Source organism: Furipterus horrens, unplaced genomic scaffold (assembly GCF_987537825.1).
Source record: "Furipterus horrens unplaced genomic scaffold, mFurHor1.1.pri manual_scaffold_4, whole genome shotgun sequence".
NCBI classification, from domain to species: Eukaryota; Metazoa; Chordata; class Mammalia; order Chiroptera; family Furipteridae; genus Furipterus; species Furipterus horrens.
In genome coordinates this window covers 172,995,556-173,015,987 of record NW_028327174.1, presented here as the reverse complement: position 1 = coordinate 173,015,987, position 20,432 = coordinate 172,995,556, and the positions used below count along the sequence as shown (strand labels likewise).

The 20,432-nt window shown below is 48.4% G+C and overlaps 2 protein-coding genes across 7 annotated transcripts; both read left to right on the top strand.

Annotated features, from left to right (window-relative positions):
- The first annotated feature begins 830 nt into the window (after window positions 1–830).
- On the top strand, window positions 831–8,290 carry PIGO (phosphatidylinositol glycan anchor biosynthesis class O). 3 transcript variants are annotated; one of them, XM_090274343.1, is made up of 11 exons: window positions 831–889; window positions 1,627–2,170; window positions 2,791–2,934; window positions 3,120–3,243; window positions 3,561–3,720; window positions 3,929–4,108; window positions 4,363–5,887; window positions 6,461–6,667; window positions 6,882–7,096; window positions 7,682–7,752; window positions 7,904–8,290. In XM_090274343.1, exons 2-11 carry the CDS (start codon window positions 1,660–1,662, stop codon window positions 8,031–8,033), a joined length of 3,267 nt encoding a protein of 1,088 aa, XP_090130469.1. In that variant the 5' UTR covers window positions 831–889; window positions 1,627–1,659; the 3' UTR covers window positions 8,034–8,290. The 3 variants fall into 3 exon arrangements, with proteins under 3 accessions (XP_090130469.1, XP_090130470.1, XP_090130471.1); XM_090274344.1 differs by lacking the exon at window positions 831–889 and adding an exon at window positions 915–937; XM_090274345.1 differs by lacking the exon at window positions 831–889 and having other exon boundaries at window positions 2,116–2,170; window positions 2,763–2,934.
- Window positions 8,291–13,412: 5,122 nt separating this feature from the next.
- Window positions 13,413–19,185, top strand: FANCG (FA complementation group G). 4 transcript variants are annotated; one of them, XM_090274349.1, is made up of 15 exons: window positions 13,413–13,625; window positions 13,777–13,897; window positions 14,101–14,191; window positions 14,570–14,701; window positions 14,921–15,123; window positions 15,632–15,767; window positions 15,892–16,022; window positions 16,122–16,268; window positions 16,446–16,549; window positions 16,916–16,982; window positions 17,232–17,521; window positions 17,661–17,707; window positions 17,903–18,061; window positions 18,513–18,636; window positions 18,794–19,185. In XM_090274349.1, exons 2-15 carry the CDS (start codon window positions 13,802–13,804, stop codon window positions 18,900–18,902), a joined length of 1,836 nt encoding a protein of 611 aa, XP_090130475.1. In that variant the 5' UTR covers window positions 13,413–13,625; window positions 13,777–13,801; the 3' UTR covers window positions 18,903–19,185. The 4 variants fall into 4 exon arrangements, with proteins under 4 accessions (XP_090130475.1, XP_090130479.1, XP_090130476.1 ...); XM_090274353.1 differs by having other exon boundaries at window positions 16,398–16,549; XM_090274350.1 differs by lacking the exon at window positions 16,122–16,268.
- Window positions 19,186–20,432: the final 1,247 nt, after the last annotated feature.

Here is a 20,432-nt window from a genome sequence, read left to right as displayed (position 1 = left end):
ATGGAATAATGTGATATTTTGTTTATCCTTCATCAGTGAAGGCCATATGGGTACATTGTACCTTTTGACATGGATAATGCTATTATGAATATTAATGTGCAAGTTTTGGTTTGGATATGTTTTCATTTCTCAAGATATATACCTATGAGTGGAATGGCTGGATCACATGATAACTGTTTAACCTTTTGAAGAATTGCCATACTGTTTTCCAAAACTGCTGCACCATTATACAGTCCCAACAGCAGTGTATGAGGGTTCAACTTTCTCCACATCCACACCAATAGTTGTCATTTTGATTATAACCATCCTAATGGGTGTGAAAAGGTATCTCTAGCATTTCCCTGATGGCTAATGTTGAACATCCTTTCATGAATTTATTGGTCAGTTATAAATCTTTTTTGGAGAAATGTGTATTCAGATCCTTTGCCCACTTTTAGATTGGATTATTGCCTTTTTATTATTGAGTTGTAAGACTGAGTGAGTCTTGAAGAGAGGGAAAAACAAAATCTGCCAGTTAGAGTCAGCGAAAGGAAAAGAGGAAATTATTAGTTATCCCTATTTCACAGTTGAGGTGATACCCAATAATGACAGTGAGCAAAGGATCTAAGATTCAACCGGTTTGATTCCACAGACAAAGCTCTTAGTCTTAACCAAGAATGTAGAGTAGTCTCCTGAACTTGTCTTCTAACTTTGCCTCTAGTCCCCAATTCTCCTAAATACTATAATCTCATTAAACTCTACCTCTTGCCATCCCTGTGCACCTTGCCGAATTTCCTCGGAGGCGCCGGCAGATGGCGATGTGGCCCCCACGGACCGCTCTGTTCGGCGCGCGCACGTCTGTGGTGTCAGGCCGCAGGCGCCGCCGATGCATTTCCGGGCGCCATTGAAGGTGAGCCAGGGTCTCCGAGAACCCCTTTGTGAAACCCCTCTCCTCCAAGTAAGGGAACTTTTCCGCAGCCCGCAGCCTAGGTGCCCAGTACTGGGGTTAGGGTTCCCGCGTGGAGGCCGGGAAGTCGCCGGAGGAGGCAAAGCCATTCGGACGAATGGATCCTGGCGAGGCCCAATTGCCTCTAGACCCCCACGCCTCTGCCTTGCTGCGCGGAGGAGGTCTCGCCTCTGGTCTGGTGATTCTGGTCGTCCGGAAGCGGAGTGTGACTCCTCCCCTTGGTCCCCGCCAGGCGGCGCCGTCAGCCGGGCCCGCAGGGTTACCCGGCGGCTGCGAGCCTTGGCCCCACCAGGGGTGTTGAGATTGGCAAGGAGAGGTGGAGAAACGGATTGTCAGAGAGCAGGCTACCACTTAGAATAAGTTTCCATCGTGCACTCTGTTTTTCATCATTAGGATCTGCTGGAGTACATGTGCGAATTCTTGTGCTCACTCCCAAAGAGGCTGATTCTTCACTAGATCTGGGGAGGGGCCTGGAAATCAGCACTTTAATAGCCACTCCGGGTTGATGCCTGGAGTCTATGGATCTCACCTTCAGAAACACTGGTATAACTAGTGGAGAGAAGCATTGCATTGGGTTGGCTATGAAATTGTTTATCTTCAGGAAGGCTTCCAAGGGGAAGTGATTCTATCTGGGCTTTGCATTGAGGCACTAGAATACCCACTGGTTCTTTGCCCTACAGTGATGAATTCTCTCCCCTACCACCACCACGAGGATGCAGAAGTTCTCAGTGCTGCTCTTCCTGGTCTGGGTCTGCTTCCTCTTCTACGCTGGCATTGCCCTCTTCACCAGTGGTTTTCTGCTCACCCGTTTGGAGCTCACCAACCATAGCAGCTGCCAAGAGCCCCCAGGCCCTGGGCCCCTTCCACGGAGGAGCCAAGGGGAGCCTGGGGCCTGCTGGATGGCTTCGCGATTCTCCCGGGTTGTGTTGGTGTTGATAGATGCTCTGCGATTTGACTTCGCCCAGCCACAGCGCTCACACATTCCTGGCGAGCCTTCTGTCTCTCTGCCCTTCCTGGGCAAATTGGGCTCCTTGCAGAGGATCTTGGAGATTCAACCCCACCATGCCAGGCTTTACCAATCTAAGGCTGATCCTCCCACCACCACCATGCAGCGCCTTAAGGCCCTCACCACTGGATCACTGCCTACCTTTATTGATGCTGGCAGTAACTTTGCCAGCTACGCCATAGTGGAAGACAATCTCATTAAGCAGCTCACCAGTGCAGGTCAGTCTGGGCCTCCTTGGAGGCTAGAAGTACTTTGGCAAGTTTCTTCTTTAGAAGTCAGAGAGCCAGAACTTTGGATGTCTGGCTGCATGCTTGATTATGCTGTGGAAAGACAGGGAAGGAGAAAGAGACCATGCCCCTGCATGCAGGGAGCACAGGTCCAGGCTTTGTCCTTCTGGAGTTTCTAATCTGCATGGGGTGCAGGTTCTACTTTTGGGTCACTCTCAGTAAACGAGCAGGAGAGAGACAAAGAGAAGATGTGGGTCTGGATGTTGTCTCAAATGTGGAGGAGAGAGCAGAAGGTCAGGCACTATCCATTCATTGACTTGGAAAAAGCAAGATATACCCAGGAAAAAACAGCAGCAGAGATAGCCAGAGACTAAGAACTAGCAGAGCCTTGTATGGGAATAAGGAATGAGAGATCTGGGTGGAGTATGGTTATCAGGAAAAGTTTCCTGGCAGAAAATTTTAGATTTGAAGGATAAAGAATTGCTGGGTGGAATTTCAGTGCCGTAGAGCCCATGATTGGGATTTCTGATGAGTCTTTAAAGGGCTTTCTCTCCTCTTTTCCCCTGCCCTGACTCCTGCTCAGGCTGTGACCCACTCTCATGCCCCTGCAGGAAGGCGTGTGGTCTTCATGGGAGATGATACCTGGAAAGATCTTTTTCCTGGAGCTTTCTCCCAAGCTTTCTTCTTCCCCTCCTTCAATGTCAGAGACCTACACACAGTGGACAATGGCATCCTGGAACACCTCTACCCAACCAGTGAGCATGGGGCCAGAGGCAGGCCTAAGACTGGGGGCTGAGAGGGCTACTTTAGTCCACAAATTCTGAGCCTCCAATGGGTGCAATGGCTTGGGCTTGTGTCCCTGGTCATAGGAGCATCAGAGCCTGACTGGGTTTGAGGAGACGGCCTTAGTCCCCTCTGCTCAGTGTTCTCCCCTTCACAGTGGACAGTGGTGAATGGGACGTACTGATTGCTCACTTCCTGGGTGTGGATCACTGTGGCCACAAGCATGGCCCTCACCACCCTGAAATGGCCAAGAAACTTAGCCAAATGGACCAGGTGATCCAGTGAGTGTGGGATATTGTTTGGGGGATTGGGTTTGTGTCTGAGAATCTCAGGATATATGGTCCCAAGAGAAAAAGCCCTTAGCCTTGGAGCCTCCTCCCTGGCTGGATTCCATTTTCTCTAGGCCTTTTTCTGAAGCTAGGGGCTTCCTCCATCTTGATTAGTTAAGTGTGTGGCTTTGGGCAATAGGGTTATTACTGAAGAGGTATCTCTCTGCCAAAGGTCTAGTCTCCACTAATGGAAGTAATGTCTAGGGGTGAATGGGCCCCTGAGAAAAATCTTTATCCATCTCTATCCCTGACACATTCTTGGCCTCCAGGGGAGTTGTGCAACGTCTGGAGAATGACACACTCCTGGTGGTGATTGGAGACCATGGAATGACCAAGAGTGGGGACCATGGAGGGGACAGTGACCTGGAGATCTCAGCTGCACTTTTTCTGTACAGTCCCACAGCCCTCTTCCCCAAGGCCCCACCAGAGGTGAGGCCTGAGGTGTACTTTGGTTTCCAGGTATTCAACCCGTGTCATGATTACAACATCCTTGTGGATTCCTCAATTTTAGACCCCCAAATTCATGACTCCTGGGTATCCCCCACTCTCATTTCCTGCCTACACCCCTGTGTCTTCCATCCCAAGCACTGACTTCACCTTTGTGGTGAACCTGTTGACCCCTGTCCTTGTCCTCTAGGAGCCAGAGATAGTTTCTCAAATCAACCTTGTGCCTACGCTGGCCCTGCTGCTGGGCCTGCCCATCCCATTTGGGAACATCGGGGAGGTGATGAGTGAGCTGTTCTCAGAGGCTGAAGACTCCGAGCCACAGTCCTCTGCTCTGGCCCAAGCTTCGGCTCTCCATCTCAATGCTCAGCAGGTAGGTAACAGGCTGGGCTTCCAGGTGACAGAACTAGGGTAGACATGGGAGAAGCATAATGAGTCACTCTGTTCTTTGTTCAGTCTTAATCTCACCTTCCAAAGCCATGTCCTCCTTCCATTGTCCCTCCCTTCCCCCCTGTCCTGGGCAGGGTTTGGTTCCCTGATTTACAGCTACCCTCTTTGATAATACTTATCGTTGCCTCTGTCCCAGTATCTGATCTGTTCCCCTTGGCCTGTGACTTTCTCTGCCAGGTGTCTCGCTTTCTTCACACCTACTCAGCTGCTGCTCAGGATCTCCAAGTTGAGGAGCTTCATCGGCTGCATAACCTCTTCTCCAAGGCCTCTGCTGACTACCAGCGGCTTCTGCAGAGCCCCCAGAGGGCCGAGGCAGCACTACAGACTGTGATTACTGAGCTGCAGCAGTTCCTGCGGGGAGTTCGGGCCATGTGCATTGAGTCTTGGGCTCGTTTCTCTCTGGTCCGCATGGCAGGGGGTGCTGTTCTCTTGGCTGCTGCCTGCTTTCTCTGCCTGCTGATATCCCAGTGGGCAACAATGCCAGGCTTCTACCTCCGCCGTCTCCTGGTACCCATGGCCTGGGGTCTGGCTGGGGTAGTAGTGTGTGGGGGCCTCCTGGCAACTACAAGGCTGAAACTGGATCCAGTGGTTCTAGGGGCTGTGGCTGCGATGGGTTCACTCCTACATTTTCTGTGGAAAACCTGGGCTGACTGGGGGTCCAGGAGGCCCCTGGCAGCCCTGCTTCCCATCCCTGGGCCTGTTCTATTACTCTTGCTCATTCGCTTTGCTGCTTTCTTCTCTGATAGCTTTGTTGTAGCTGAGGCTAGGGCCACTCGATTCCTTTTGGGCTCACTCATCTTGCTCCTGGTTGCCCAGCTTCATTGGGAAGGCAAGCTGCTACCACCTAAACTACTCACAATACCCCGCCTAGGCTTTTCAGCCCCAACAGGCCCCCCGCGGCACAATGGAATGCATGCCCTGGGGCTTGGAGTCGGATTGCTTTTATGTATAAGGCTAGCTGGGCTTTTTCATCGCTGCCCTGAAGAGACACCTGCTTGCCACTCCTCTCCCTGGCTGAGTCCCCTGGCATCCATGGTGGGGGGTCGAGCCAAGAATTTGTGGTATGGAGCTTCTGTGGGGGCGCTGGTGGCCCTGTTAGCTGCTGTACGCCTGTGGCTTCGCAGCTATGGTAATCTCAAGAGCCCTGAGCCACCTGTGCTCTTTGTGCGGTGGGGGCTGCCCCTAATGGTACTGGGCACTGCTGCCTACTGGGCATTGGCATCGGGAGTGGATGAAGCACCCCCACGTCTCCGGGCCCTGGTCGCTGGTGCATCAGTTGTGCTACCTAGGGCTGTGGCAGGATTGGCTGCTTCTGGGCTCTTACTGTTGCTCTGGAGGCCTGTGACGGTGCTGGCAAAGGCTACGATGGGCGCTCCAAGGACCAGGACTGTCCTCACTCCCTTCTCAGGCCCCCCGGCTTCTCAGGCTGACCTGGACTATGTGGTTCCTCAAATATACCGACATATGCAGGAGGAGTTCCGAGGCCGACTGGAGAGAACCAAATCTCAGGGTCCCCTGACCATGGCTACCTGTCGGTTGGGGAATGTCTACTCGGCTGCTATGGTCACGGCCCTCACCCTCTTGGCCTTCCCACTTCTGCTATTGCACGCAGAGCGCATTAGCCTTGTGTTCCTGCTCCTGTTTCTGCAGAGCTTCCTTCTCCTGCATCTCCTTGCTGCTGGGATACCCATCACCACCCCTGGTAAATACATATCTCAGCCCTGATTCATCCAAGTACAACAGGGATGTGAGTTTGGCCCCTTTTGTGTTCAGGCTGCTGTTGCTCCTCAGGTTCTTCACCTTGACACAGGGTCTCATGTCCCACGCAGTTGGGAGGGTCTTTCTGATGTCCTTTCCCTTATCTGCCGTAGCCAAGCTAATTGGCTCTCATGGCCATCAGGGTTCATGAAGGAGGGAGACAAGGAGTACTCCAAGACTCATTCTTAAGGAAAGGGTGAACCCTCATGAACGCATTTTCTGATTTTCCAGTCATGGGAGTGGTGAATTAGGAGTTTATAATGTCATGGTGAGCTATGTGTATGTGAGAAAGAGAGAAAGATTGACCACAGTGGGGTTCCCATTAGAGTAATGGAGCTTTGTGCCTTAAGAGGGAATTAGAATAATAGAGTGTTGACTATAGAAGGTTGGGGTGATGGGCATGTGTGTGTATAAGAATTAGCACTGAAGACGTAGTATTAGCATATGAACATGGGACAGTAGGCTAATGGATTTGGGAATAGGATATGACTATAAAGAGGCATGTTTCTTTCCCCAGGGCCTTTTACTGTGCCATGGCAGGCAGTCTCTGCTTGGGCCCTCATGGCCACACAGACCTTCTACTCCACGGGTCACCAGCCTGTCTTTCCAACCATCCATTGGCACGCAGCCTTTGTGGGATTCCCAGAAGGTCATGGCTCGTCCACCTGGCTGCCTGCTTTGCTGGTGGGAGCCAACACCTTTGCCTCCCACCTCCTCTTTGCAGGTACCTCCTCATTCCTTCATTCCTTCCATAGTTTACTCTGGCTTTGTAGAAGGAAAGTAACCTGGATTTGAGTAGGGTGATGTAATTTTGTTGGATATCTGGCACTCCTTGGCCTATGTTAATTGGAAACTGAGTGAACTGGGGTAGTTGAGGGCCAGGCTCACGTGGACCCTGGGTCCTCCATTGATTCTAGCTCTGCCTTCCTCTGAGGTAGTAGGTTGCCCGTTGCTCCTGTTCTGGCCCTTCCTATGTGAGAGTCAAGGGTCCCAGAAGAGGCGGCAGCCGCCAGGGAATGAAGGTGAGACCCGAGCTGGGCTTGAGGAAGAGGAAGAACCACTGATGGAGATGCGGCTCCGGAATGCACCTCACCACTTCAGTGTAGCACTGCTGCAGCTGGGCCTCAAGTACCTCTTCGTCCTTGGTATTCAGGTGGGTGCAGGGGAGAATCATGGAGTTTGACTTTTTCTCATGTGTGCACATCACATTCTTTCTTTCAAATTTTGCTAAAATCCTGGGTGAGAGCCTTGACTGAGGTACAGATAAGTGAAGTGGTTGCCCAAAGTAGTGGCCCCGTTTGGCAATATTGAAACTTGAACCTGAATCTCCTTAATCCTGGGCTTAGATTGTTTTCTCTCTACAAGCTAGATTTGGGCCCTGTTGGTTACATTTGGTATTACTCCATTGGTGTTCAGACTGGAAAAGCTGAGGTGATGGCCAGGATTCTTTCCCAAGGCATGGTCATGGATCCTCCTCTTTCCCTTCAGAGGCAGAGGGCGTGGTGTGACTGTGACATCTTCCTCCACTCTGGGAGGCAGAGCCTGAGTGTTAAAGCACAAGTGTTGGGGCCAGGAAGAGAATTAGGTCTCCTAAGTGTTTGCCCAAGCCCAGTTTTTTCCACTTGACACACACTACTTTCTTATTCCTCTCATTCTTCATAGGGGCCCACAGCAGCTCTCTCTGACCTGCTTCCTCCTTCTCTTCCCAAGTAACTTGACTCCTTCTCTCCTCCCTTAGATTCTGGCCTGTGCCTTGGCAGCCTCCATCCTCCGCAGGCATCTCATGGTCTGGAAGGTGTTTGCCCCCAAGTGAGTAGATTTTGCTTGAGAAGTAGAGGTGTTGGGGAGGATGGAACTTGAAACAGATAAACATCCAGGGTGGAAAAGTTTTTGCCTCAGCAGGGAAAAGGCTCTAGACCTACTCTTAGTGTCCCCTGATATTTTCCACCTTTCTTTGCAGGTTCATTTTTGAGGCCATGGGCTTCATTGTGAGCAGCGTGGGACTTTTTCTGGGCCTAGCTTTGGTCATGCGAGTGGATGGTGCTGTGAGCTCCTGGTTCCGGCAGCTAGTTCTGGCCCAGCATAGGTAGCCTTGGCTGTGGGTGTTGACTCCTGGCCACAGGGAGAACTGAAGAACAATCTAGTCTGGCCTATACAGGTGCTGGATCATCTGCAAGAAAGGCTCAGCCACACCTCTTACCACCATGCAGCCGGGAGCTACTGGCATCTGGGACTTTATTATTTTATAATTAAAAATCATAATGGGCCCTGATCCTTAACTCCTGCTTTGGATGCATCTGAGAGACTTGGGGGTAGGGTCCAAAGTGGAATAAAATAATAATGTAAATATGTGTGTTTGAGATGTGGGGAAGTGCCTACTATCCTAAGAGGGAGGGGCTCATTGGAGAGTCATTCTCCCTTCCCACTAGGCACAAACAGAATCAGTTCTGCAGAACTGCTTTACCTGAGAGCCTTTGGGAAATGGTTGGAGTTGTGTGAATTCATTTCTCCCCAGCTCTTCCCAAATCACTCCCACTATCTCACCTGCCATTTTCCTTTGCCATGTAGCATATCTTACTATGTTTTTGTCTTTGACTATTAATAGAGATGGCTGAAAAGATGAGCCCAGGCATCTTGGGGCACACAGACTTTCACATCTAAAGCCCTGAAAGTGCTTTGTCTACTCTACTGTGTCCTTTCACTTAAGAACGCCCCTTGCCCTTCACTTCTGTGGAGGCCTCCCTAGTTTCCCAACCTGTATTTCCTTTTATCAGATCTACTTGCCCAGCTTAAAGCATTCCTTTTCCCATTGATTATTCCTGGCTTTATGCCAAAACTGTATAAATCTAATTTCCTCATGCATGTCTCCTGTGTCCTCTGTCCACCTCAATACTCCTGTGTTTTTGGAAGTGCTAACATGAAATCTGTGTGGAAATGTCCATCAAAGGAGTAAGGAAGAGGCTCTGAGGAAAAAGGTTAGGACTGGGGTTTGAGGTTTGAGAGTACTCCGGACAGGAGGGAATGAGATCACTGAAAGAGTAGAATGGATATTAAAATTGTGGGCTAGCACCTACTTTTACTTGGCAGGGTAAGAAGAGAAGCTGAGTAGCAGTGATTGTGCAGTAAAGGCATTCACTGCTGCAGTAGCTAAAGGAAGAGTTCTAACTATTAATGACCAACAGTCTCTAGTGTCATAGAGGTCAAATTCGAAGATGATGAAAAGTGTGTACTCTTTCGGGCAATTAGAGGATAGGACGCTGGACCTGGCAGGAATAGTTTTAATAATGTGAGGGGAGAAGTTAGGCCTCAGCTAGCCTTAAGATGAATTAGAAAAAAGTCCCATCCCCTCCCTCAATCTGGAAGACACAACTCCTAAGCATTATTTAGTGAGCAGACAGTGCCTTTGTGAAAAGAAAAAGACCTTTTCTCCATCCCTAGACCCATGGGAAGGATTTTAGACCCCAGTTCCTCACCCTGTCCTCAGGTTAGCTCCTTGCCTGCCCCCTGCCCCTTACCCTGGCTGCTTTTGCTTTTTAGGGAGCCCCCTTCCATGGATCCTAAGGATATACTGATCTGCCAACCACTATTTCCTTTTTTCCTGGTCTGTCTACAAAATTCTTTTATTTGCACATTGATTTACACTATCAAAAATTCTTATCCCTGCCTTTTACTTGACATCAAAGAGCCCATTTCACATTAACTGGTTTCTTTTATTTTTTAAAAGATTTTATTTATTTTTAGAGAGAGGGGAAGGGAGGGAGAAAGAGGGAGAGAAACATTGATGGGAAAGGGAAATATCTATCGATTGCCTCACACACTCCTAACTGGAGACCTGGCCTGCAACCCTGACCCGGAATCACAATGGCCACCTTTCAGTTTGCAGCATGACGCTCAGCCCGTTGAGCCACACCAGTCATGGCTTCATTGTTCCTTTTTTAAATTTATTTTACTTAAAAGATTTTATTTATTTTTAGGGAAAGGAGAGAGGAAGGAGAAAGGGAGAGAACATCAATGTGTGGTTGCCTCTCACATGCCCCCAGCTGGGACCTGTTCTACAACCCAGGCATGTTCCCTGACTGGGAATTGAACCAGCAACTCTGGTTCGCAAGCCAGCACTCAATCCACTGAGCCACACCAGCCAGGGCTTCCTTTTTTGAAAAAAACTTTATTGAGGTACAATTTACCATAAAATATACCCATTTAAAGTGTACAATTTAATGATTTTTAGTGTCTTCACAGTTGTGCAGCCACCACCACAGTCAATCTTAGAACATTTTATCAACCTGCAAAAAAACTAGACACTTTCCTATCACCCTCCACCCCACCCCACCTGCATTTGCTAACCTTAGGCAACCACTATTCTGGACATTTCATAGAAATGGGATCATATAATGTATGACATTTTCTGACTGGCTTTTTCTCACTCAGCTTAATATTTTCAAGTTTCATCCATATAGTAACATGTATCAGTACTTCATTCTTTTTCTTTTTTAAAATTGAGGTAAAATTCATATAACATAACATGAACCATTTAAAAATTTACAACTCATTTACCCTTAGTACATTTACAATATGCTACCATCACTGCTATATCCAGAACATTTCCATCATCCCCCAAAGAAATCACCCATTAGCAGTTACTTCCAATTCCCTTTGCCCTCAACCTCTGAGAAATACTAATTCGTTTTCTTTCTCTGGATTTGCTTATTCCGGATATTTCATATAAATGAAACAATATAATATGTGGCCTTTTCAGTCAGACTTCTTTCACGTAGCCTAATGCTTTCAAGGTTCATCCATGTAGCATGGAATCAAACTGATGACATTTCAGTGTGTGGGATAGCACCCAGCCCACTGAGACATACCAATAGGGCAGTACTTTGTTTCTTTTTATGACCAAATATTCCATTGTATGGATATATCACATTTTATTTATTCATTCCCCTATTGATGAACATTTGGATTGTTTGCACCTTTTGGCTATTAATAATGCTGCTGTGAACACCCATACACAAGTTTTTGTTTGGACATATGTTTTCATTTCTTTTGGGTTTAAATTTCCAGGTCACAAGTTAATTCTGTTAAACTTATTGAGGAGTTGTTTTTAAAAAGTTAAAAGTTGTTTTAAAAAATGAACTGTATCCCTGGCTGGTGTGGCTCAGTGGGTTGAGTGCTGGCCTGAAAGTGAAAGGTTGTCACTTTGATTTCCTGTCAGGGCACATGTCTGGGTTGTAGGTCAGGTCGCTGATTGGGGGTGTGTGAGAGGCAACTGATCCATGAGTCTCTTGCAGATCGGTGTTTCTCTCCCTCTTTTTCTCCCTCCCTTCCCTTCTCTCTCTAAAAAAGAGTTAAACTGTGTGTTTAACTTTTTGAGGCGCTACCTCTCTATTTTCCAAAGCTGCCGCACCATATTATATTCCCACCAGCAGTATATGAGAGTACCAATTTCTGCACATCCATGCCAATACTTATTATTCATCTTGTTTCTAATCATCTTGGTGGGTGTGAAGTGGTATCTCACAGTAGTTTTAGTTAACATATCCTTGGTGACTAGGGCTGTTGGGTATCTTTCTTGTGCTTACTGAACTACTGTCCATTTAGATCCTTTGTTTTTCAGTTGGGTTGACTTTTTATTATTGAGTTATAAGCATTGTTTATATATTCTAGATGCAAGTCCCTTATCACATATATGGTTTGAAAATGTTAGAAAAATAATAAACTTAAAAATAATACTCATTCTGTGGGTGGTTATCTTTTAATTTTTTGAGTGTCCTTTCAAGCACAGAATTTTAAAGTTTTTTGTTTATTTGTCTCATGGAGATTGGAAACATTACTATTTAGTTATACTGCTAATTAATCTTCAACTACTTGTATAGCACCTAAGAACAAAAATTTTTAATTTTGATGAAGTTCATTTCATCCTATTTTTTTTCTTTTGCTGCTTATTCTTTTAATATCATATGTAAGAAACCATTATCAGGTACTACAATTTTAGTTTTAGAAAATTTTCATCACTCCCACAAATTTTCTGTACTTTGTTTACAATAAACCTTCAATCCTACTTCAGGTCACTGATCTTTATTTTTTCTGGACATTTCATGTTAGTGGAGTCATGTAATATGTGGTCTTTTGGTTTGGCTCCTTTGACTTAAAGTTTGTGATGTTCCTGCGTGTTGTTGAGTGTATCACTTTTTGCCCCCTTTTATTGCTAAGTCATATATTCCATTCCATGTCTATGATCAACTGATGGACATTTGCATTACTTACAATTTTTAGCTCTTGTGAATTTTTTTTAAAGAGCTTGAGCATTTGCGTACAAGTCTTGGTGTAAACATGTTTTCATTTCTCTTGGGAGGATTCCTTAGAGTGGAATTGCTGGGTTGACCATATGATAAGTTTATGATTAATTTTTAAAGAAACTGCCAAACTGTTTACCAAAGTAACTGTACCACTTTATATACCTATTGGTAATGTATGAGGGTTCCAGTTTTTCCACATCTGTATCAATATTTGGTAATATCTATTTTTTTTATTGCAACCATTTTAAATGTGTGTATGCATAGTGGTACCTCATGGTTTTAGTTTGTATTTCCCTAATGGCTAATGATGTTAAGCTTCTTTTTGTGTGCTTTTTAGCCATTCATGTGTCTTTTTGGTAAAATATCTATTCATATGTTTTCTGCCTGCCTTAAATTGGTTCAGATAAGTCTTTTTATTATTGAGATTTGAGAGTAACATGTTGTGGATACAAGTTCATTATGAAGTTCATGATTTGCAAATAATTTTTACCACTTTGTAGTTGAATTTTCTTGAAGGTGTCTTTGTAGCATGAGGTTTTTTTTTTTTTTTTTTTTTAAGCTCTTATTTATTTTTAGAGAGAGGAAGGGAGGGAGAAAGGGAGAGAAACATCAATGTGTGAGAAACATTCATAGGTTGCCTATCGCCCCCAGCTGGGGACTCAGCAGCAATCCAGGCATGTGCTCTGACCAGGAATCCAACCGGCGACCTTTCGGTTCATAGGCCGGCGCTCAATCCACTGGCCACACCAGCCAAGACTGTGGCATATGAGTTTAATTTACATAAAGTCCAATCCACCCATTTTGAGTTGATTTTATGTATGGCATACGAATACCCAACTCTCCTATCCATCTGCTGAAAGGATCGGGCAGGTACCTGTGAGCAATGCAGGCTGCACACACAGTGCTGCGCTGCCAGCAGTTAGACTGCATGCGGGGAGCGTGTTGATGCTCTGTGCCTCGCAGAAAAAGGATGGCCATATCACCGAAGGCCTTGGTCTCCAACCAGTTCCTTTTGGAGACTTTCTCCCTGCGGACTTCTCAAGCAGCTCTCGGCGGTCCCGCGACTCCCAGCATGCACCGCACGGGCCTGCCCTCCGCGGAGGGAGGGGAAATCCAATAGACCAGGAAGTGTGGTTGCGGACGAAGGGCTGAGCCTCTGGCTCTGGCTTCGATATCGATTTCTCAAGGCCTGCACCCCGAGCCAGTGGAATGCTGAGCGGTAGGGAACCCTTTTCAGACACGCCTCCCGCCTCCCACCCGCTTCAGCCTTCCTTACTAGTTTGTCCGGCCTCGTTTCTTTTTCGAGTTTCCCACGGGGACTATCCCTTGAAGACGACCAACCGCATCCGAAAGTTTTGTCGGCCCGGCCAACCAGAAGCGAGGGTGAGAGAACCTGGCCAGGCTGCGTGGAGAGAGTCCATTTCTCCTGGAGCGGAGCAGAGGAGACGCTGTGGGGTGGGGGAGTGCACGGGTTCCTCCTCGCTCGGGTAGGGACTGCGCGGCGACACGCTTACCCTTTTGCATCCCTCTCCAGGTGTTCGGGCCCAGCCTCGGCCATCATGTCTCACCAGACCCCTCTGGGCTCCTCAGTGCCACAAGCCAACTGCCTGGACTTGTGGAGGGAAGAGAATAACCGGCTAGTTCGACAGGCCAAGGTAACGCGGTTGCTTGGACCCTCACTTTGCAGCCCCAAAATACCAGAAAGAGGGTTTGCTGTGGATTTACCCCAGCGAATTGGGGCGGTGGGCCTGAGCTTGACCTCCCCCTAAAGCCAGAAATGACTGGAGAATGACATCCACTGCTACAGGAGGAGAGGAAAGGACTTATTCTCAGTGACACTACACCCCACATTTGGCAGGTGGCTCAGGACTCGGGTCTGTCTCTGCGGAGACAGCAGTTGGCTCAAGATGTGCTGGAAGGGCTCAGGGGACTCCTCCATACTCTGCAGGGTAAGCAGGGTCCTCCCCAGGGTGGTCAGTACCACCCTGTTACCCACACACACCCTCCTCAGCCAGAGACTAATTCCTCTTCTCCATTTCTGGGATTGAGGCAGTTACTCGTGACAGGGGGTCCTGTTTAAGGCACAAACAAGACTGGAGTGGATCATGTTTGTACAGGCGAATCTCCTTATTATATACACACACACAGCAGCAGCAGCATTTGAAGAAGTGGTTTCCAGAATGGTTTAATCTGGAGAACTTTCTGCCCAAAGGGTGGGTTCTTTATGGAGGCCATTTGGTTGAGGTGGGGTGATCTGTGGTTTGGGATCTTATTCAGGGAATTTTTCATGGGGGAGCAGCCTGTGAGACCAGCATTTGTTGCTCTAGGGCTCCCTGCAGCTGTTCTTCTTCTCCCCTTGGAACTGACTGTGATCTGCAACTTCACTACTTTGAGGGCGAGCCTGGCCCAGGGTTTCACTGAGGACCAGGCACAGGATATCCAACGGGGCCTAGAGAGAGGTGAGGGCCAGAGATTCTCTCCTGTACTCCTTCCAGCCTCAGTCCTTGCAAGGAGGATGGGAGGAGCAACATAATCTCAGCTCCACAAAGAAAGATGCCCTTCCCTGAACCTCCATGTGCTCCTCAGACGAGGAGCACCTTTGTGGTCTTTGGGCTACTGCATAAAAGGAAAGCCAGAGATGGGGTCCCATCTCAGCTGCATGTGTGTGTACTCTACAGTGCTGGAAATGCAGAAGCAGCTGGGGCCCAACCTGGAACGTGGGCTGGTGGGGCTGTGGAACTCCGTCCTCCATGCTTCCTCTCTTCTGCCGGAGCTGCTCCCTGCCCTTCACCACCTGGCTGGCCTGCAGGCTGCCCTCTGGCTGAGCACTGATCGTCTTGGGGACCTGACCTGGCTGCTGCAGACCCTGAATGGCAGCCAGGTAATTTGGGAAATGATCCGGATCTAAGGGTCTCCCTCCCCTTCTAGCTGCAGTAGCATCATTATGTGCTGGGAAGGGCGCTCTGTTGGTGGTTAGAACACCTGGGTTCTCTCAAGGAATCTTAGGTGACCTTGGTCTGGTTGATCTCTCATTGGAGGGGTTCTCTTGGGAATGTTTTTAAAATAGCTTAATAATCTTGGGTGGGGTTAGCACTTTCATGACCTTGCTGAAGTCACTTCCCAGTCTCAGTCTTTTCATCAGTAACTCAAACATGGTCCTTGCCCTGTGTCCTCATGGACTTACCCTGAGTGAAGAGGTACACTAGAATATATTATCACTGTCCAGGTTTTTCTTCCTCCTTTTATTTTTTCCCCACACTATTTGTCTCCTAGAATTGAGGGAACAGGAATCAGGAGTACCCTTGAATTCAAGGTCCAGCCAGGGTAGACTGAGACAGGAGAAGAATGAGTTACAGGCTTGGATCCTCTGATGGTCCTTCTTTCCCCAGAGTGGGGCCTCTGGGGATCCGCTGCTCCTTCTAAAAACTTGGAGCCCCCCAACTAAGGAGTCAGATGACCCACTGACCCTGCAGGATGCCCAGGGATTGAGGGATGTTCTTCTGACAGCATCTGCCTTTCGCCAAGGTCAGTTAGAAGTCTGACTCATTCCTTCTCCACACCCCATCGTAAGGCTCCTGATTTCCCTGTCATGTCTTATTTAACTAGTGCCCTATGGGCCTCTCCAAGCTCACACTCTGATTGCTCTCAGGCCTCCAGGAGCTGACCACAGGGAGTCTGCCCAAGGCACTGAGCAACCTGTATGAAGCAGCTTCAGGTCTCTGCCCAAGGTCTGTGTTTGTCCAGGTGTACACAGCACTGGGGACCTGTCTCCGAAAGATGGTAAAGACAGTGCTATGGTGGGTTGGGGAAACCATGGGTGTTAAGGACAGCTTTTTTCTTTGTGAGGGTGGCTGAGGCTTGTGTCCACTCCCCCTCTAGGGCAAGCCACAGAGTGCTCTGCTCTACTTGGGTACAGCCCTAAAAGGGGGGTCAACCTGTGGTCCTCCACTTCTGGAGGCCTCGAGGCTGTATCGGCAACTGGGTAACACAGCAGCAGAGCTGGAGAGTCTGGAACTTCTGTTTGAGGTAAGGAACTATACCAATTGAAGATGTGGGGATTGCTGAGGTGCTTGTGTGGAGGCGACTAGTCAAGCATAAGTAGAAGGAAGTATGGCACCCAAAGATGATAGATATACTTTCTTTTGTCCCTTTTAGGCCTTGAATGTCACTCCTAGTTCTGAAGTCCCCCATTTTCTTATTGAGGTAGAGTTGCTACTCCCACGACCTGACCCAGCTTCACCCCTTTACTGTGGTACACCGAGCCAGATCAAACACCTGCTAGCAAGCCGATGCCTACAGATAGGAAGGTGAGGTTCTGCTTTACTCACAGGAGCTCCTCTTCCCACTTCCGATGCCTCCTTGGGGTGTGACTCTGTTTCTGTTCTTGCGAGTCAGAGGGATGGGTGAGTCAGTGGCGGGGTGTAAGTCTCCATTCCTCAACCCCCTGCCTTGCCACTGGACCTGAACTGAGGACTCTTCCCCCAGACACTAACTTGTATCTTTAAAACTGAAGTCTCCTCCCAGATCCATTCTGTACGTAGGGTATATTCATACCGAGACGAGATTGGAGCTCTGAGATGCACTCCCCACGGCCCTTGAGCATCCCTCACTTAAGAGTCCTTGAAGGGCCCTGCAAGGGTTTGATGTAAGGCTCATGGGCTATGACTTCTCAGGGCAGAAGACGCTGTAGAGCACTACTTGGACCTGCTGGCCCTGTTGCTGGATGGCTCAGAGCCAAAGGTGGGTGTATCTTCAAGGTTCTCTGCTGCTAGGGTACGAAAGGGTTGGAGTCTCCTTTGGAGTAGAGCAGGACTGCTGTTTTCTGTTCTGTCTGTCCAGCCTTGGGGGCCAGACCAGGAAGGCTTCCCAGAGCAAGGGATCCAGAGCAGTAAGCAGTGGGTGGTCTACATATGGTACCAGAGCCTGGTGAAGAGGTTGGGGATGGTGGCTCATATTTGTTCAAGACACTGCATCTTTCTCCCACTCCAGTTCTCCCCACCCCCCTGCCCCCCAGGGCCCTGTATGCCTGAGGTGTTCTTGGAGACAGCAGCAGCACTGATCCAGGCAGGCCGAGCTCAGGATGCTTTGACAATATGTGAAGAGCTGCTGAGCCGCACATCATCTCTGCTTCCCAAGATGTCCTGGCTATGGGAAGATGCCAGAAAAGGAACCAGGGAGTCACCACACTGCCCATCCTGGGTCTCTGCCACCTACTTGCTTCAGGGCCAAGCCTGGGTGCAACTAGGGGCCCCAAAACAGGCAATTAGCGAATTTAGCCGGTGAGCCCAGGAATCCAACTAGGGGCCCAGGGGAAGTGTGGAGGGATAAATTTCTGATTGGTGAGCTCCATTCTTACTTATGCACCCCAGAGTTTCTGAGCTTGACTCCTCTTCGCCTCTGCTCTATGTCCTGTTTCAGATGCCTTGAGCTGCTCTTCCGGGCCACACCTAAGGACAAAGAACAAGGTGATCTAGACTCAATTTTCCTCTTTCCTTCTGAAAGTGGTGGTGGTAGATATCAGTTCCCTCTTCATGTGTCCCAGCCCACCAGGAAATTTAAGAGAAAGGGACTCCGGACACAAGAAGAGATAGAGGGGAACTTGGGGTTTTAGTGACTATGTGGCTGGGAACACACCTCTTGACTTTGGGGGTGGTCCCCAGGGCCTACTTCCAGCTGTAAGCAGGGGTATACATCAAACGTGGAACTACTACAAGAGCTTCAGGCAGCTGCCCTGATTAGTCGTGGACTAGTATGGGTGGCCAGTGGCCAAGATATCAAAGCGCTACAGGACTTCCTCCTCAGTGTGCAGGTGTACCCAGGTATGTATACTTGCATGATGTCAGCTATGCACAGGTGCACAAAGACAGGAGGTGCCCATGGGGGAGGTACTGAGTGATGTCCCTATGTAGGAGGGATGAAAGGGATTGTGCTGTATATACCTAGAGGTATATCCAAGTGTACAGACATACACAAGACATATATAAGAGTGTATGAAGGCTTTTCAAGGGTTCTCCAATGTTCCCAATGTCCTCAGACACAAAGACAATGACTACATTGGAAATGTGTTATGCAGGAGCAGAATTAGCTGAGGCTTCTGTCCTGGGCAGGAAGTGAGTAGGGATAGGGACAGTCGTGCATGATCTACTCCTGGTTCAGTGCGTGACTGTAGGCAAGGAAGTTTTCTGCTTTATGCCTTAGTTTTCCCTTTTATAAAATGATGCTTAAGACTGGGTCAAGTTCTAAGATTCTGTATTCTGGGGTGGACTACAGGTAATGGAGACGCTTCCTTTCATCTGCTTCAGACTCTGAGGAGGCTGAATCGGAGGGATGAGGCCACTGCTCTTTGGCAGAGACTGGAGGCCCAAACTAAGTTGCCACAGGAGAATGCTACATGGTGAGGTTGAGGCCTGATGGCTTGGGTGTGAGGGGTAGTTGGTGTCCTGGAATCAGTGTGCCTACTGGGAAGCATGGTGGTAAACGAAAGGAAGGGAATGGCTGCCCAACCTTCTGCCTATCCTTCACTCTTAGGCCTCACCCTTCTTGCTTTCCAGGTCTCTCCCCCTGTACCTTGAAATTTGTTTGAGCTGGATTCATCCTCCAGACCGTGAAGCCACTCTTGAAGAGTTTCGAACATCTCTGCTGGAGCCTTGTGACTTGTAGCTGCCAAGTTTTGAAGAGTCTGAGCTTGGGCCCCAGTGGGTCATCTTTCAGTGGGGAGGGCTTTCAGCCTTACCATCTTTGGGGAATGTAGCTGGAGCTGGCCATTCCTATAAAAGTCTGGCTTTGGTGAGGTTGGTGGTACTCCTGTGAAATTTTTTGGCCTAGTTACTGGCATCTGCTTCCAGAGGACCCCTCTCTCCCCAACCAACATGGCATTGACTTTGCTCATGACACCTCTTATCCTGTTTCTCCTTTTCTTGTATTGAGTAAAATCTCATATCTATCTTTTGTCTGCCTACTATATATATTTGAGTAGGATGGCTTACAGCTGTGTGATTTAATTAAGCGCTGGTTGTCTAAAGTGCCCTCTACCAGCATTGTCTACTTTATGACTTGAGGTCTGGGGTTAGAAGAAAGGGCTACAGAAATCCTTACTCAGAAGGCAATAACTTTAGTCCTTCCTATTGCCAGAAGTAGAGCCCCAAAGCCCAGAATCCTGTGTGAGGTGACAGAATGAGTGGAGGTGGGTCTGGAAGGTGGTCTAGGCAGGCCTGTCATGACAAGGGCAGATATTTGATTCTTAGAGGGAGAGACAAGCAGATCTGAGTCAGTGACTTCCCACCTGCTCCTTAATCCCAAATTCTAGAAATAAGAGATTCGACTGCCTCAGTCAAATAAGTCTTTGGATAAGGGTGAAGGGTGAGTCGAGTTAGTGTGCAACCAGAGTTTCCTATTGAATATAGTCAGGGCTAGCTGGCATTTTGGGCCCAAGAACTTCAACTCAGCATGCAATTTTCTTGCAGCTTTGGGCTCTGTTGAATCGGTTATGTGTTTTGATAGCCTTTTGACCTCTCTCTGGATGTTAGTGCCCTCCCTCCTCAAAATATTAATATTAATACCCAGTGGTAAGAGAAAGCATGGACCTCCAAGCTCTGAGGAACTGTAGTCTTGTGGGATTAGGGTTACCAGAGGGTTCAAAGACTACAGAATTAAGAGCTGGGGTGCTGCTGTGACTGTTGTGGCTCTGGTGGGTGTCATCCCGCAAAGCTAAAGGCCGCTGGTTTAATTCCTGGTTAGGGCACACGCTTGGGTTTTGGTTTGATCCCCAGTTAGGATGCTATAGGAAGCGATTGATGTTTCTCTCATGGATGTTTCCCTCGCTTCCTTCCCCTCTTAAAAAAAAAAAAAAGCTGCGGTGCTAGTCAAAGGGTCCCACATTAAGAAGGGTTGGCCTGAGCCAGAGTTTTGAAGGTGCAAGGAAAGGGGTTAGGGTGAATCCTCAAGTTTTGGAGGAAGATAAATGTGTAGGTTATCGCTACAACAATATTGGACTAATGCAAGAGTTCAATCCATTGTGCCAGGATTTTTTCAGCTGGATAAACTCAATAGCCAATGAACTGGAGCCAAGTGGGAGAGTCCGCCTCCAAGGGATTAAGCACTCCTCCCACCAGTCGATCTGGCTCCATTCCTTTCATTGATTGGTTGAGATTCCCAACCCGTCGAGGAAGCGCAGCGTTGCGGCCAATTGAC

What these genes read in the sequence shown, in the direction of transcription:
- PIGO (XM_090274343.1), top strand. Translation starts at nt 1,660, where the DNA reads ATGCAGAAGTTCTCAGTGCTGCTCTTCCTGGTCTGGGTCTGCTTCCTC. An exon ending in GGAACACCTCTACCCAACCA is followed by an intron (nt 2,935 to 3,119) that starts GTGAGCATGGGG and finishes TCCCCTTCACAG; the next exon opens with TGGACAGTGGTGAATGGGAC. An exon ending in TCCCCAAGGCCCCACCAGAG is followed by an intron (nt 3,721 to 3,928) that starts GTGAGGCCTGAG and finishes CTTGTCCTCTAG; the next exon opens with GAGCCAGAGATAGTTTCTCA.
- FANCG (XM_090274353.1), top strand. Translation starts at nt 13,802, where the DNA reads ATGTCTCACCAGACCCCTCTGGGCTCCTCAGTGCCACAAGCCAACTGC. An exon ending in CGATGCCTACAGATAGGAAG is followed by an intron (nt 16,550 to 16,915) that starts GTGAGGTTCTGC and finishes ATGACTTCTCAG; the next exon opens with GGCAGAAGACGCTGTAGAGC. An exon ending in CAGTGTGCAGGTGTACCCAG is followed by an intron (nt 18,062 to 18,512) that starts GTATGTATACTT and finishes GGTGGACTACAG; the next exon opens with GTAATGGAGACGCTTCCTTT.